Below are 18356 nucleotides of genomic sequence, written 5' to 3'. Positions count from 1 at the left end.
CTAAGCCCCAGTCTGAGGTCCTTAGCACTCTGGAGCAGGTTTTCATTTACTGAGGAGTGGCTTCCGTCTGGCCACTACCATAAAGACCTGTTTGGTTGAGTGCCGCAGAGATGGTTGTCCTTCATGAAGGTTCTCCCATCTCCACAGAGGAACTCTGGAGCTTTGTCAGAGTGACGATCGGGTACTTGGTCACCTCCTGGGCGGCCAGCTCTAGGAAGAGTCTTGGTGGTTCCAAACTTCTTTAATTTAAGAATGAAGGAGGCCATTGTGTTCTTTGGGATCTTCAATGCAGCAGACAATTTTTGTTGCCCTTCCCCAGATCGGTGCCTTGACACAATCCTGTCTCTGAGCTCTACGGACAATTCCTTTGACCTCATGGCTTGGATTTTGCTCTGACATGCACTGTCAACTGTGGGACTTTATATAGACAGGTGTGTGCCTTTCCAAATCATGACCAATCAATCTAATTTACCACAGGTGGACTCCAATCAAGTTGTAGAAACAGCTCAAGGATGATCAATGGAAACCGGATGCACCTAAGCTCAATTTCAAGTCTCATAGCAAAGGGTCTGAATACTTATGTAAAGAAGGTATTTTAGTTTTTTATTTATAATGAATTTGTAAACATTTCTAAAAACTTGTTTTCCATTTGTCATTATGGGGTATTCTGTGTAGATTGCTGATGATTTATTTAATCAATTTTAGAATAAGGCTGTAACGTAACAAAATGTGGAAAAAGTCAAGGGGTCGGAATACTTTCCGAAGGCACTGTAGATTCACACAGATCTCAGTCTGAGCTATGATGGCAGTTACTGTAGCAATAAAAATAATACAAATAATGTTACTGAACAAGAGCACTTGAGAACTCACATCACTGCTTCATGGCCAGATTTGAATGAAGTTATCCAATGCTGCAAAGGCGCAGTGTAAAGTTATTTACCCGAGAGAGTCAATAGACACAGCAGCCTTTTCAGGTGTGTATGCTTCTTAGGCGTTCTGTTGACCATAATCTACAATGTGGCACGGTACAGTAGTGAGTAGTCTATCTTCATTCTCTCGAGTTGGTTCTTCACCTCATCAAACGCCTTCGAACAACCGCCGTGGAGTAGTCTTTGAAGAATCAGACCCTTGGTCCTGTGTGCTGAATACCATCAGATTCAGCAACAAGGAATCCATTCCTCAAAGAATTTAACTGAGCGTGTCCCTTAACTCATTTTCGGGAAACCCACCACACGGATTTTACATCTCTGTCCTCAATTATCCAGGTCATCAATGTGCTCTGCCATTTCATGCACCTGTTTCTCAAGTGTCTTTATCTTAGTGTCCATTGGTGTAGTTGAAGTTTCCACAGTAGCAATTCTTGCTTCCGCCACATCAACATGTTTGACAACCCTCTGTAGTTTGGCTGAATGGCCTGTTATTGCTTCTAAGACCATTCCTATCTTGACATTGATCACTTTAGTAATGTTATCAGTCATCTTTTGGATCACTAGATCCATTGTGCCTGGATCCGCAATGGTGTTAACTTCGCTAACGTTAGTTAGCTCATCCCGCACATCTACAGTGGTGGTTTCGGTCTAGTTCCCAGTAGTTCTGCTGGGGATGCTGTCGGAAACTTTTGAAAAATAGCCATCAAGACTCATTGTAGGGTAAATTATTTAGCAAATTCTACCACTTTTTCAAGCTAAGAAATAAATATAAAGTGAAAAATTGACATTGAGTGTCCCTGTGTAATTTTTCCACAACAATATGGCGTCAACGAACAGCATGATTGATTCTGCCTGCGGAGCTTTCCAGTGGGGGTCTGCGAGGAAAACCGGTGGTGCATTTTATGAAGCGTGAGGGAAATTCCTGTCTGACCAAAAGAGGACGAGGACCCGCCCAGACCACACCCTTACTGTGAGCTGCCCAGGAGGAGTCACATCATCCACCAACAATTGAGGGATGGCAACTGATTTCAGTAAATCAATTTAAATGAATCTGTGTAAAAAGAAAATCACGGTGAGTAATGCATAAAAAGGTACCCACAGTCTTATAGAGAGAAGACTATTCACTAGTTTAATGAGAAGATTAGAGCGAGCTCGTAACGGTACCATGGAAAGCCCCGCTGACAGCTGTCTGTTGGCATTTACAAGAAATGTCTGTGGTCTGCAGCCATAAAAAATAACACTAGGTATTTTTGAGTACAGGGTGTTATTTATGTGGATAGCAAGTAATGGCAGAGAGAATCGTTGGAGATCGTGGGTAATGAGGAAATGGTGTATTTAGGAATAGTACTCAGTGAATGTGGATGTGAAAGGTGTGTGATTGTGAGATATGACATATTAACCTGATTGAAATTTTGCTGATTGAAATTTGGATAACAAATGATTGAAATTCTGACTATTGGAATTTGGATAATAAGATTGAAGTGTGGATAATAAGAGCATTGAAATTGAGCTATTACGTATTGAGTGAATGAGAGCTGTCAGGGGACTAGCTTACGTGTGAAAGAGGTGAATGAATGCAACAACCAGTTCTTTGAGCTGAGTTTTCCAGTTCTGGGTGAGCTGATTAGTAATGTTATCTAGGGTCTGGCCAACTTGGATCTACAATGGAGGATAACATGTCTCAGAAAACTCAGAGGATAACATGTCTCAGAGGATAACATGTCTTGTTAGTAAGGAGGATAACATGTCTCAGAAATCTCAGAGGATAACATATCTTGTTAGTAAGGAGGATAACATCTCAGAAATCTCAGAGGATAACATTCTTGTTAGTAAGGAGGATAACATCTCAGAAATCTCAGAGGATAACATCTCGTTAGTAAGGAGGATAACATCTCAGAAATCTCAGAGGATAACATCTCGTTAGTAAGGAGGATAACATCTCAGAAATCTCAGAGGATAACATCTCGTTAGTAAGGAGGATAACATGTCTCAGAAATCTCAGAGGATAACATCTTGTTAGTAAGGAGGATAACATCTCAGAAATCTCAGAGGATAACATCTCGTTAGTAAGGAGGATAACATGTCTCAGAAATCTCAGAGGATAACATGTCTCAGAGGATAACATGTCTCATTAGTAAGGAGGATAACATGTCTCGTTAATGTCGAGGATAACATGTCTCATTGGTAACGAGGATCACATGTTTCTGAGGATAACATGACTTTAGATTATATGAGGATAACATGTCTCATCAGTGGAGTTTGATGTATAATGTTATTATGTATGAGGATATGAAAGAAGAGAGAACTATTTCCGGATATGCTGTTAAATCGAGCTAGTGTAAATATCTAAACCCCTGTATGAATAGAACACTAGTCTAGATGAGGAATTTGTGAAGTAACACAAATGTATAATGGGTTACTAGAGATAAAGTAAGATAATATTGAGTATAATGGGTTATTATGATGATCATTTGAAGTAAGAATAGAAAAATAATAATATACAACTAGCACACTAACACGTTGACGTACGTAAGCGGTGACAAAGTATTCTGAGGAATGTTCAGATAATGGATCATTTGTATGATAAGGTTAAAGCATTGTACAGGACTTGACTTACCCCTTATCATATCACCTCCACCTTACCTTACCTGTTCCTCGGCATACACATCACGGACAAACTGAAATGGTCCACCCACACAGACAGCGCCTCTTCAACCTCAGGAGGCTGAATAAATTTGGCTTGTCACCTAAAAGCCTCACTAACTTTTACAGATGCACAATTGAGAGCACCCTGTCAGCCTGTATCACCACCTGATATGGCAACTGCACCACCCTCAACCACAGGGCTGTCCAGGAAGGAAAAGGGGAGATACCTAGTCAGTTGTAGAACTGAATGCATTCAACTGAAATGTGTCTTCCGCATTTAACCCAACCCCTCTGAATCAGAGAGGTGCAGGGGGCTGCCATAATCGACATCCACATCTTCAGCGCCCAGGGAACAGTGGGTTAACTGCCTTGCTCAGGGGCAGAACGACACATTTTGACCTTGTCAGCTCAGGGATTTGATCCAGCATCCTTTCAGTTACAGGCCCAACACTCTAACCACTAGGCTACCTGCCGCCCCAGGGTGGTGGGGTCTGCACAACGCATCACCGGGGGCAAACTACCTGCCCTCCATGACACCTACAGCACCCAATGTCACAGGAAAGCCAAAAAGATCATCAAGGACATCAACCACCCGAGTCACTGCCTGTTCACCCGCTACCATCCAGAAGGTGAGGTCAGTACAGGTGCATCAAAGCTGGGACCGAAGGACTGAAAAACAGCTTCTGTTTCAAGGCCATCAGACTGCCAAACAGCAATGACTAACTCAGAGAGTCTGCTGCCTACAAAGAGACTCATATCACTGGCCACTTAAATAAATGGATCACTTATCACTTTAAACAATACCACTTTAATAATGTTAACATATGTAACATTACTCATCTCATATGTATATACTGTACCTTATACCATCTGTTGCACCTTGCCTATGCCACTCGGGCATCGCTCATCCATATATTTATATGTGCATATTCTTATTCCATCCCTTTAGATTTGTGTGTATTAGGTACTTGTTGGGGAATTGTTAGATTACTTGTTAGATATTACTGCACTGTCGGAACTAGAAGCACAAGCATTTCGTTACACTCGCATTAACATCTGCTAACCATGTGTATGTGACCAATAACATTTGATTTGACATTTTTCTACAACATTATCTTATATTCTGATAACATGCCAACCATGTTCTGTGTATGTTTGGTGGGACGTTGGTGGAATATTCTCCTAACCCACAGAAAACTGGACACATGAATGTTGTTACAACTTTCCTATGAAACGTGTTTATCACATTAATATCTTAAGTTCTGAGAAATGGTAACCACGTTCTGGGTAAGTTCTATTTGACATTAAGGGAATGGTCTCTTGGAAACATTCCTTGCACATCACAGGAACATTCCTCTGAAAACGTTAGCTAATGACCTAATGAAACCTAAATGGAACGTTCTCTAAAGTTGTGGGAATGTTCGTTTTTAGCTGGGTAAGCACTGAATGGTTGGTGAAGCTGACACGGATGTTCTAAAACATGTGGGATTTTTACACTTGTTTTGGGATACTAGTTGTTCCTGCCAAAACCAGCACCTGGACTTCTAGACGCATTGCTATACACAGGGTTTTCTTTTTCTTTTCCCCACTGATTAAGGGTGTTGTTTGTACAGCCTGTGCCAATTCATCTGTCATTTCAGACACACACGAGTACACCTACAACTTGATATCTAGCGATATCCCTGGATTGCTTTGTAAAATTGTCATGTCATATGACTGGCTGAGGTTAGAGGTCAGATCATTTATTCCATTATGTCCTGCCATCAAGTGCGGGACATTATTCACTGTGGTAGAGAAAGGATGGAGGATGGAAGAGGACAAGCATTTCCATGGTAATAAGATGGTATACATTCGCCAGGATAGCCCACTACAACACATTACAAAATTGAGTACAGGGATTGTACATAAAGGTTAAGTGACATTCTGTGTGATGGAAGCAGGTGTATACAGTAAGAGGCATATAAATGTCAGTGGATAAGTGACGAGGGCATTAAAGTCTGCATTATGGTTACTGTACACAAGCACAGAACATGAAAGGAAATTGTTAAATGCTGCGAATGATCTTAGCACATGATTGATAATCAAGGATGTTCATGGGAGAGAATGTATAGTTTTACATGATTTGGGAGAGGATGACATTGCTAATCCAGATATAGCCCCCACAATAATTGGAAATGATTGGCACCATTCCAGAAAACCTTTTCAAAAATGTAAATAAGAATGCCAAGAATGTATTGATTTAAAGAATGTGTACTAGTGGAACATGATTTGAGAGAGAATGGCATTGCTGCTAATCCAGATTCCCGCCAAACTTCCCTAACGTTACATTAAATGAAAATTATTGACACCATTCCTAAAAACAGACTCACAGGATATATCTTCAAAAATAAAATCAGTATTCGTAGCAGGTTTGGAGCACAATTCTGATCATCATCAATTGTTGTTGTTGTTATTGCTGTTGTCATTTGTCTGGGTTTGAGGAAGCAGACTTGGGGCAGGAGAGGGATAAAGAAAAACGGAGATGGAGGGTAATGGTAAGGGCTGGCTGTGAGGATTACAGCTAAATGTAACAGAGATAATGAATGAAAAGACAGTGGCTACCGGAGGAGTGTGTGAGAATAAGCCTGTATGTTTTTTTAAATGCTCTCATTACCACAGCGATAATGATTCCCATTCGTTTTCCTGCTCTTTTCTAAATGCCTAAAGTGCAAACAGCTTTATCTTCCCATCCCCCTTTCCTTCTCCCCCCTCGCTCGCTTTCTCTCCTTTCGCTCCCCTCTTTCCCCCTCTCATTGTTTCCCTTTCTCCCGCTACCTTTCTCTCTCTCTCTCTCTCTCGTTCTCCCCCTCTCTCTCCATCTCTCACTTCTTATGTCTCCTCTCCTCTCTCTGGCAAGCCCATGTTATTGTGAGTTTAGTTAAAGCTCTGTCTATGCAGTCTCTCTCTCTCTCTCTGTGTGTGTGTGTGTGTGTTTGTGTGTGTGTGTGTGTGTGTGTGTGTGTGTGTGTGTGTGTGTGTGTGTGTGTGTGTGTGTGTGTGTGTGTGTGTGTGTGTGTGTGTGTGTGTGTGTGTGTGTGTGTGTGTGTGTGTGTGTGTTCAGATTCCAGATAGCCACAGGGCTGCTGTAGAGAGGGAGAGGAGAATAGAGGAGAGAAAGGCGGAGGGGAGGACGGATGAAGGGAGGGAGGGAGGGGGATGGAGGAAGGGGTGGAGGGTGAGTCAGCTCACTGCCTGTTTGTCAGCGTGGCATGGCCATCCTGAAAGCACATGGCTTGTGCCACTTAACATGAAAACCCTACCATTACACACACTTGCAAAACACACTTGAGCTTTAATGTGGTCAGTTTTTCATGGGCATACTTTATGTGGAGTAATCAGTCTGTCAGTGCTGGTCAGCACCTTCATTCAATAGTAGTGACATCACAGAGGGAGTTTTTTCCACTGTGATCAATCCTCTAAGTAATCCAAAATAGTATGACTCATTTCTCTCACCCCTATTGCACAGATTTTGTTCTCTGCATTGAATAGTGTTATTGGTCTCCTTGTTGTTCATTCTGTGAAAATGTTATTGTATTTCGATCCTGAAAGCAAGTGTATCTCAGTCTTGGGGTTCAGTAAGAATAAAGTAAGATGTCTGGGGGTAGTAATTGAGCAACAGTGAATTCATCGTCAATCAAGTAATATTCTCAGCAAGCAGCTAATGCTCACAGACATGGTCAATAGAAAACATTCTCTTCATATGCTAATGACATTTTCAAAGAATGTCTCTGCAGAGTTATGAAAACGTTTCTGAACTATTCATGGAATGTATCTGGCATGATCATTCCTGGAATACGCAGATACAAATCTATTATAGAAATACCTATGAACATTCTGGGAACCAACAATTGTTAGCTGGATTGTACTGTATGGATCTTTGCCTTTCTGTCCCTATGATGTTTTGGCGGATAAAGAATATGGGGTTAGGGAAGGGAGTGGCGGTGTGGGGCTTGGGTGCGTGTGGGGGATGGGTGGGTGTGGGGCATGGGTGGGACCAAACTTGATTCCCATCCCAAAACACACACAGAGTGCCCATCACAACAACGTTATATAAATATGATTTGTTTCGGGGCATGTAAATATCCACGCGAGTTGATGGTTCAGCTGGCAAGGAGAGAAGGGACTGGGACAAAAAAGCACCAGCAACATTAAACGAGGTAAGTCAAGGGTATGTGAATCTGCTCCTTGGGCATAATGCCTTAATGAATCAAATAAAGTGGACAGCTAGGTGAACCAATGGTCTTTGTTAATGTGATGTTATGGAAAGGCAGGTGGACCAATGATGACATTATGATTGAAAGATACCAGGAGATCGGTGAAACAGTGATGTCTTCATGAATTCAATGGTGTCGCCTGTTGATATTGATATAAACCTGATGCAATGTTGTGAGCTGGAGTGATAATCTCAGGACTATGAAATGCTGAGGATGTCTTTATAATTTGGAAGCTATAGATAGACAGATAAGAGGCCATGTCTATATAGTGTCTCAGAGTAGGAGTGCTCATCTAGGATCAGGTCTAACCTGTCCATGTAATCTTATTCATTGTGATATAAAAGGAAAACACTTACCTGAATCAGCACTCCTACTCTGAGTCGCTTGATACATATGGCCCTAGGTGATAATATTATCATTAATCAATGGTTATTGATAAGTGGACCAAGGGATGACATACCCTTCATGCCAAAAACATATTTTTAGTAACCAAAGAAATGTACTTATAGGCCAGGTACAATAGCACACAATGGCCTTGGAAGCTTGGAGTATGGAACATGGAAGAACAGAAGCAACAATTGTAGAACTATGGGGAAAGATAGAAATGACAGATACAAGAAAAACAATACACAGAGAATGCAATAAAGGTAAAGAATGTGAGAGGCTGAGACAGACAGTTTACATGACATGACACACATCAGGGCCTGTATTCAGAAAGAGTTTCAGGGCAGGAGGGAGTTTTCCTTTATGATCATAATGAATAAGATTATGTGGACAGGTTAGACCTGATCCTAGATCAGCACTCCTACTCTGAGACACTTTGTGAATACAGGCCCAGGCCTGGTTGATGCACAGTGACACAGCATGTCCATCTCTCCGTCTCAGGTTGACAGTGTCAACAGGGAGTCAACCCCATCACTGGAGGGCGGCCTGCTAATGAGCATGAATATTTGATACCACCTGATGAGGTGGCTAATTGTGTTTGTCGAAGGTAAATGGCAAACGCCAGGGAGGCTAGGCCATCATCTGTTGAGACACTTAACCTGAGAAATCGATGAGGAGACAGAGGAGAGAATAGACTACATTCTCAGAAAAAAATAGTTCTATGTGGCACCATTTGTCCCTATAGGGCACGGGTGGGCAATTCCAGTCCTTGAGGGCCTGATTGGTGTCACAGTTTTGCCCCAGCTAACACACCTGACTCCAATAATCACCTAATCATGATCTTCAGTTTAGAATGCCATTTGATTAATCAGCTGTGTTTGCTAGGAATGGAGAAAAAGTGTGACACCAATCAGGCCCTGGAGGACTGGAGTTGCCCACCCCTGCTATAGAGGAACCCTTTACAAAAAGATTCCCCTACAGAATCATTTAAGATCAGATAGAACTCTTTCTGGTTCCAAATAGGACACTTTAACAGGTTCTACAGATGTCACTCTTGTGTTGCTGAGAAATGCAAACTTTTAGTTTAGGTTTCTAAACTTTAGGCATCTAAAGTTTGTAATTTCCACTTTTGAAATGTCAGACTTGATTTGCCCTAACAATTTTTTTTTATCAAACCCTACAAAAATGTCCATTAATTATAATCCACATACTATTCACATTTCCTGTTGCTGCAGGGTTATTTTCCTGCTGTGGCAAACTGGCTCAAATTAAGATCCTACATCTGTATTTGGAACCCAGGTTCTATTTGGAACTCAAAAGGCTTCTATCTGACCTGAAAAGGGTTCTATCTGGAGCCTATTTTCACAGGGTTCTCCTGCAGGAACAAATGGTGCTACATATCACTCTTTTTTTCTGGGAGTGTACTAGAGAAACTCTTATAGAGGAGTGATATAGTTGTTGTAGTGGTATTGTATGTGATTAATGTTGTGCGCTTCCAAATACTCTGCTTGTTCCCTCGATGGCTTTCAATGAGAAAAATTTGGAAATGGAATTGGAATTCCAGTTTACTTCCTGAATTGAAAAAATAACTGGCATTCAAGTGTTTATCATGTTGAATATAACCTAGCTATAGAACGGGCTGATGCATGAAAATGTCATACTGTAACAATATCAAAGCCAAAGAGTAGTCTTTGTGAATAGCTTACACAGAATCATCATGACAAAAGCTCAAAGCTGCAAAGGCAAATGTAAAAAATGTATGTTCTCAATTAACCATGTGGTTTAAAGAGATAAGAGAATGCCTAAAATATTCATTTTATTTTCTTCACCTTTTTCTCCACTCTATTGTTCTTTCCCCACTGTACTATTCTAGCTTACTGTCCATCTCACTTCCCCCCTTTTCTCTGTAGCCCTCTCTCTCCTTTGTATCTTTCCCCTCCCCCATTATTTTTCTCCATCTCTTATCATCTCTCCTTTATGATCTTGCTCTCGCCCTGGTCCATATAATTTGGGATGTACCATATAAATGAGACACACACACACACACTCTCACGCATGCATTCACACACTGGCACACACTCGCACACAAACACACACATACACACGCACACACACATATTTTGACATGTGCATAATTCCAGAGTTACTACTGCTCCAGAAACACCAGACGGGGACATGATTTACAACATTCCTCTCTGACTAGACCAGTGTGAAAAAAACAGCATATATTTATTCATGCACAAGGTGATCAGATTCTTCCACCCATATGGTAATGACCACTTTCTGTATCGTTTCTATTTAGAGAACTAATACACAGGTAGATAGAAGAATGCGTAGGAAGACAAAGGGTAGGTGAACTGTTGCGAAAGCATGATTTTGACTGTGCCTCATTTTACAGAAGTTTCCTGGGGCAGTCCTTTTATTCATGACACAGTTCTATTACTGTTAGATAGACTGAATAATTGAATCCCATAAATGTACGTTGGGATCTGAGTCAAGTTGAATATATCTAGTCTTGAATGTATTGGAGTGAGTACAGTCTTCATGGTGTGAGTTTCAGCTAAAACCATGGGATTGCATGTGGGACAGTTGTCCATCTTGACAATCCACTGTGGGCACTGTAGGTTCCATGAGCATGTCTCTCCATTGATGTTGGATGAATGTCAGACTCTGCCTGCAGTCCAATGCCTTACACATCAGCACTCTCCGTCCAGCAGAGCCTAGGTCCATACACGTGCACCACCACCACCACTTCACTGCAAATAACATAGAGCTATAGCCAGCTGTTTCAAGGATATTCTTAGAACTATACTTGTTACACTTTCAAAACATATTCTCATCTAGGATAAGAGACTCCTCGACCTCCCATTTGAAACCCCCTTCCTAAGCTTTTCTTTATCTGCAGTCTTTCAACTAATGAGAACATTTTACCCGTTTTAATATACATGTAGAGTTAGAGGTTTGGAAGGATTATCATTCCCCAGTGCAGCGGTGTGATAAGGTTAGGGCACTATACCCCTAGCTACAGGGTTTCTGCAGACTCCACAGTCCTGTCTTCATCTCTCTTATTCTCCTGCACAGTAAGTCCCCATCACGACACTCCTATAAATCAACTCCACGCAATGTTGTCATTTCCGCTCTATCAATGGATCCACGTGCCTCCTTTCAAAGGACACCACCAAGGCTAATTAAAAGTATTCAGGGGTTCTGTCTCATTTGATTCCCTCAGTGGATGCTTATATCATGGGACATGGTGCTGCAACAGAGACTGTTTCTATCTATAATAGTACAGCCCAAGGCTCGCTTACAGGGAGACTTAGCTCAGGCCTTTTTTTGTTGTTGCTTTTTAACAAACAAATAGTCAAATAATTCTAACAAAACGTATTTTAATTTCATTCACTCAAGTATACAGGAAGAGTATTTGGTAGAGAAACAGACATTTTCTACAATCACTAATAGACTTTTAAGGGTTGTTTTTGTATGTTTCTTGCCAATGTTTCAAATATTTTGCAAAGACAAGAATCTTTGTTGATTAGTTGTGATTCGATGTCATGATAAATGGGCAAAGGTCATTAAATGCATTACCCCATGATGCACTTTACTACTGTATTTCAATATATCTACTGTATGTCCTACTGTATTCAATCTGGTGGATGTCCTATTGTCACTGTTTGTCCCTCATGTTGTTACACTTCTTTTGACGTTATTTGTGTTTTCCTTTTTGCCTGTGATGAAATCACAGGACCTTCCCACTGGGTAACTTTTAACCTAAATCCAATGACATGGTGACATTTTTTGTTGATTTCATGTGAATTCATGTTCGTTGATAACTAAACCAAATGTAAAACAAAACTAGATAATGAAATGACGTCTGTGCCCAGTGGCCCAAGGAAGTATTTCCTTCGTATTGGTGTCCTTTAGTAGTGGTTTCTTTGCAGCAATTCGACCATGAAGGCCTGATTCATGCAGTCTCCTCTGAACAGTTGATGTTGAGATGTGTCTGTTAGTTGAACACTGTGAAGCATTTATTTGGGCTACAATTTCTGAGGCTGGTAACTCTAATGAACTTATCCTCTGCAGCAGAGGTAACTCTGGGTCTTCCATTCCTGTGGCAGTCCTCATGAGAGGCAGTTGCATCATAGCGCTCAATGGTTTTTAAGACTGCACTTGAAGAAACTTTCAAAGGTCTTGACATTTTCTGGATAGAGTGAGCTTCAAATCTTAAGGTAACGATGGACTGTCATTTCTCTTTGCTTATTTGAGCTGTTCTTGCCATAATATGGACTTTGTCATTTACCAAATAGGGCTATCTTCTGTATACCACCCTTACCTTGTCACAACACAAATGATTGTCTCAAACGTATTAAGAAGGAAATAAATTCACAAATTACCTTTTAACAAGGCACACCTGTTAATTGAAATGCATTCCAAGTAACTACTTCATGAAGCAGGTTGAGAGAATGCCAAGAGTGTGCAAAGCTGCCATCAAGGCAAAGGGTGGCTACTTTGAAGAATTGCAAATATAAAATATATTTTGATTTGTTTAACACTTTTTTGGTTACTACATGATTTCATATGCGTTATTTCATAGTTTTGATGTCTTCAATATTATTCTACAATGTAGAAAATAATAAACATAAATAAAAACCCTGGAAAGAGTAGGTGTGTCCAAACTTTTGACGGGTACTGCATGTATGTATGGAACAATATGTGTATGGAACAATGTATGGAACCAAGTACAAACAACTATATTGAAAAAATATGTGCTGTCCATTGGAAAACTGTCCCTCAAACAGGATAACAATACAATAATATTTAATATTGGCACAGCACTGATAGCCATCCATGGTGTAAATTCTCTGTAACACTTTGTGAAAGTTTGACCCATTGGAGACATTTCCAGATGAGATGTTTCATGAGTTGCTTCATGAAACCAAACTTGTGGCACCCTAATGGGGTCACAATTGCAGAGCTTAAATTTAACCAGAGCTGTAAGTCACTAAAGGAAAACCATGCTTATGCTCCTCAATGGGAGGAAGCTGTATCCCTGTCTGTTTGGGCTGCAGCTGGAACATGAGGATGCAGAAACATGTCAACAAAGTTTTAGTTAAAAGCTTTGTATCCGCATTAGTTATTCTTTATTCCAGGAGAACGTAACCGTCTGCATGGAGCCAATGTGTCTCTTATGGGGTCTTTGGAGACAAAGGTTGACTTTATCTATTGTAGAAAAGTTTGTTATTTGCCCTGATAAAAGACATGCTTGTTTTCCTTAGCCATAAGGTGATACCTGAGCTACCCTGCAGTGTGGGCTTATGTATAGACCTGAAATACATGTGAAGAACCAACTTTGAAGCCTTGAAGGGACTTACAGGCATAGCCCTGGAAACAATGGGGAGACGATAGGTAATCAAAAGGGGCCTAGGGAACTGTAGCCTAGACGTGGATCGATAGGTGAAGGACAGGAAAGCCTACCTGTTCTGGGCCCTGGAAGCAGATTCGGCACTGCGGCGAGCGCATGCCACTGTCCAAGCTGCTTGTGAGCGATACAGTGTCCAGGCTCGCTTGGAGCTTCGCATTCCTCTCCTCGAATGCCAGGCTCCGCGGCCGGGGATTGGTGCCATAGTACTCTTCTTCGTCGTCCCGGGTAGAGCAGTCGAAGGGTGGCCACCCGCAGCCTCCTACCCCGAGCCCTCGCATGCTGCTTGTTCGTCTGTCTGGGTTTGTGTCAGAATCGGTCCCCCGTCTTGAGCCAGACCGCATCAAAACCAGCACTTTCAGTTCATTGAAAAACATACGGATCCGGTACTTAAACATCATGAACTAGCCCACTTAGGCAAAATGCGGCTGTAGGGTGAAATACATTTACATTTACATTTAAGTCATTTAGCAGACGCTCTTATCCAGAGCGACTTACAAATTGGTGCATTCACCTTATAATATCCAGTGGAACAACCACTTTACAATAGTGCATCTAAATATTTTAAGGGGGGGGTTAGAAGGATTACTTCTAATAAATTGAGTTGTATAAATCAGGCATTTCTTATGCACGATTTGAGAGCCAAAATGGGCTTGTAAGTAGCCTATTATTGCTACCAAGTGCAAACCTATTTGGTTCAAGTAGCCTTCCCTAGCTATGGGCTATACTATTAAAACAAAAATATCAGAGGTTTCTATAAAAAGCATGACTGCCAACAAAAAAATCTTGATCAATGGAAATCAAAATATTATAATGTAAATAGATTGTATCAAGCCTTGTTACATTTTCTCTGTTTCCATGTGTAGTCGATAGACAATGCGGAAGTTTTTTCATGGATGGGCAGTTTCTTTTGGGATTCAACGGATGCCGCTACAACAATTCCCGATAGCTTTCAGTGTGAGCGATGAGCATAACCAAACAGCAATAGGATCAAACTGAATCCCCTCGTACATTTTCGATCCAGTCACTTATGGCACAATAGCAGAGCTTGCGTTTAACGGGAGCTGTCCGAGGTTCTGAAAGAACATTTATCGCAAACAGAGAGGGAGCAAGATAGAGTGGAGCGTGGAGCGTTGAAGGCTCAGGGATAATATACAATGTTATTAAAAAACAGATGTCGCTATGTCATCAGTAATTCCACCGAGTCATTTTTGGGTGTTGCTTTCATCTGTTTAGTCCGTACAAAAAAGGCCAGTTGATAACCATCTCTCTTTTGTTTGTCCCTCAATGGCATGCTAGACTTCAGAACACCGTATTTTTCTCTTCCCCTGTTTCCTCAATGTTTTTTTCTGGCTGATAGATAGAGAATATGTCCCACACGGTTCCCTCTCCACATAAGTCCAAGAGCCACTTTACTATCCAACGTGTTCACATTTTAAACAGGATCGGACAAGACACCAAAAACCTGTAGAAAAACACACATCCCTTTGCCATTGAAATGCCATGCTGTTTTTTGTTCTTCCTGCAACGATTCCTGCAGAACACACACCAGGAAGAACAGAGATGCCAGGGAATAACCCCCAGAGTATGGGAACGAGGCAAACCGATTACATCGCCATGCCAGATCAACTTTGCCACTAAATAACGGGTTCGTTTACTACCAATAACTAATTACGTCCATTCAACAACAATAAAACGCTATTTTACGTGGCATTGTTTAAATACTTGCTTCTGTCAGCAGACGTGCCTCCATCGAAATTGATCTGGTGGACGGACAAACAGAGGACCCTGCCATAAAAATGCATGCTAGCCTAATTGAAACACAGATGTGTTTTTTTGTATCGTTGTTGTCACCTCATTTTCCTATGATTATTTCTTCCTCAGTCTATCCGCGATGGAAAAAAGCTCTGCCGTCTTGCTGCGCATTGGCAGAAGCCGCTATCCGAGGTTCTGATTTTCATGTGACGTTGCGGCCACGTGCTAGTCAGTGTATCCCGGGAAATCTAAACGGTGTATGTAATGTCAATGGACAGGGACTGATATTAGTAATCTGCCACTTCCATGCGGTGAACCTTCTCTCAAATGTCTCTCTCTTGTTACATATGCCTATGCATAGTTTATTCAACGTTCTCTCAAACAAGTCCAGGCCTATCATCTAAACAGATACTAGGCCCTTGGCTTACATGAATGTTGTAATAATACACATTGCTTCACTGGCTACCCAACCACTGTTGTGTTCTTTCATGAAGTTCAGCCATGTGCTATTTAATGCCACAAAGAAAATGACAAACGAATTTCAAAGAACTTGGCCAAGCAGCATCAGACGACGGAATAGATCAACTATGCCATAACTAGATTAGAGTTGAATCACAGCCATATGAAAACATTAGTCACAGAGATATGAAAGCAAGGATGTGAAGAGGGTAAAGCGTCTGTGTATTGTGAGCGCTGTCTGGCGGGGCCGGACCCCGGCCGAGAGGCACCCCGGATCGAACTCTCAAGGGGGCGGATGATCTCTGTCGGCTCCACATGCAGCAGCATATATGAAGCCGATCCCACGTGCACACAGATTTAAATTCAATAATAAATGAGCGGGAAAATAAAGCAGTTTAGTGATTCCTCTGTAAGGCACCAAACTAGCCTACGGAAACAGGAAAAAAACAAACAAGTATTTAAGCTCATTATTTTATTTTAAGAAAATTTAAATAATAATTCATTGAAAATATGCAAGCATTCCCATGGTCACATGACAAGAAAAACAGTTTAGCTTAGCAAAAGATCTGTTTAGGGAATCAAACAATTATCCATCAGAGATTTTTGTTAGGCCATTTTGAGTATTTCCTCTTCCATTTATACACCCAGTGCTTTTAGAAGCTCCTAGTCCAGCTGAGGGCATCAGATTAAAAGACGCTGTCCTTGATGCTGAAATGAAGACCATTAAATTCTAACATGCTACATTCGGCAGCAAGGTCCCTCCTGGGCCTGAGGGACCAAAGTTGACAAAACTTATATAAAAAAACATTCCCCTTTACCAATAGGAAAGCACAACCACAATAAACACAACATGTAATACTAAAACCAATTGGATAAAGGAGTAGGCTACTCCTGTGTCCTGGCCCAATGTTTTACCTGGTCTTACTGGTTTTGATTGCCATCAAATCAACCTGCTGGCAGTTTTAAACTAGGTCATTTTGAATCCTCATCTTCCCACTGCAACACTCGACGGGTCGTCATTGTTGTAAAACAGAATTGGATCTTAATCAAACTCATGATAAAGGGCAAACTGTGTGGAGGCCAACATTAAAATGGATCTCTCCAGTATATGGATGCACCCAGCTTTAAAACATTGTGTGTCATGATCACTAATGTGCCTACTTTTTAAACTTCAATAACTCAGCTTTATACTCAGCGTTACAATATAACACAAACTTTTCAGTGAATTCAAGTATTTTCACACTCTCCCATCCACTAAATGTATTAATCAATTAAACAGATGAAACAAGAGTGTTAAAAATAATTGTAACCAGTACAATTCATTATATGCTGACATATTAGTGCTGAAATGAGATCATTTGTGTGGAGGACAAGAGCCAAGAGAGGACAGGGAGACCCAGAAGTAGAGAGAAAAATGTATTTAGGTTTAGAGTCTGCAATGGAAAATTGACAACCACTGTCTGTATGAGTGTTAAAAAAAAGCAACAACCGGTAGGTAGGCCTATATCACATTTCATACTATCTATTTAAGAACATGAAGTTTAAACAAGCTCGATCAGTTGACGCCAACAGGCTAACGGTTAACTACAACATGAATGCACTGACTCTGGATAAGAGCGTCTGCTAAATATAAATGTCAAATGTAAAGTCCTTTGAAAAGACCAGTGTATTGTCCAGGCAGGCTAACTCTGAGATTCTGTCAGTGGGAGAGACACCACTACAGCACACAATGTTAGCTAAGTAATTGGGAGATAACTACCGTGGAAGAAAGCAGAAGCAACAAAAGGAAGAAAGAGGAGGGCAAAGATAGTGTAAAATTTAAAGGAACAGATGGACTAAGAGAGAGGGTGAAAGAGGGTGGTGGTTGTGTCATAGAGACATTAGTAATATTGGCTATTGGTCAAGAACAAAGCAACACCATTATGTCTCATAGGTTATCTGCAGAGGGCTGAGCAGCTTTATGACCATCAGTCTGAATAATAACACACACCAGTACACTAGAAGACTACAGACACTCACAAAAAAACACTGATAAGACACAGGTACACAAAACAGACACACACACACACACACACACACACACACACACACACACACACACACACACACACACACACACACACACACACCGCCCTGGCTGAGTACAGTCTGTCTACACTCAGCCACGTCACCCACACCAAATGCACACAGATTGTACTGGCAAGGCAGCGTGTTCAAAGTACAAAGAAAACTCTCTCAGTTCAGCTGTCTAGCTTGTTTACCAGAAATACTACATTCACCAAGACTTATTTTCCCTGGCCCTTAACTTCTCACCCAATTATCCTCTTCCCATTCTTGTGGGTCCTTACAAATCAATGATCAGCCTGACTACTCTTTGTCATTTGCTGCGGTTTTGATATATTACTATCGGAAACAGACAAATAGAGTGGAATTATAAACTATAAAAGTGACCATGATACAAAATAGGATACAGAAGGTTGAGGGTGCTCTTAATACATTTTTTTCCCCCCACAA

The 18356-nt window shown here is 41.1% G+C and overlaps 1 protein-coding gene across 1 annotated transcript in view; it reads right to left on the bottom strand.

Annotated features, from left to right (window-relative positions):
* The window catches only part of LOC106583285 (E3 ubiquitin-protein ligase MARCHF9), a 32089-nt gene extending 16527 nt beyond the window's left edge, over positions 1–15562 (bottom strand). The window contains exon 1 of the mRNA XM_014167261.3: positions 13685–15562. Coding sequence (XP_014022736.1) covers positions 13685–14029 — 345 coding nt within the window. The 5' untranslated portion in view covers positions 14030–15562. The remainder of the gene's footprint in view (positions 1–13684) is intronic.
* Between the last annotated feature and the right edge of the window lie 2794 nt (positions 15563–18356).

The sequence above is a fragment of the Salmo salar genome, chromosome 22 (genome assembly GCF_965601325.2).
Source record: "Salmo salar chromosome 22, fSalSal1, whole genome shotgun sequence".
Classification (NCBI taxonomy): domain Eukaryota; kingdom Metazoa; phylum Chordata; class Actinopteri; order Salmoniformes; family Salmonidae; genus Salmo; species Salmo salar.
This window is presented reverse-complemented; position numbering and strand designations above follow the sequence as displayed.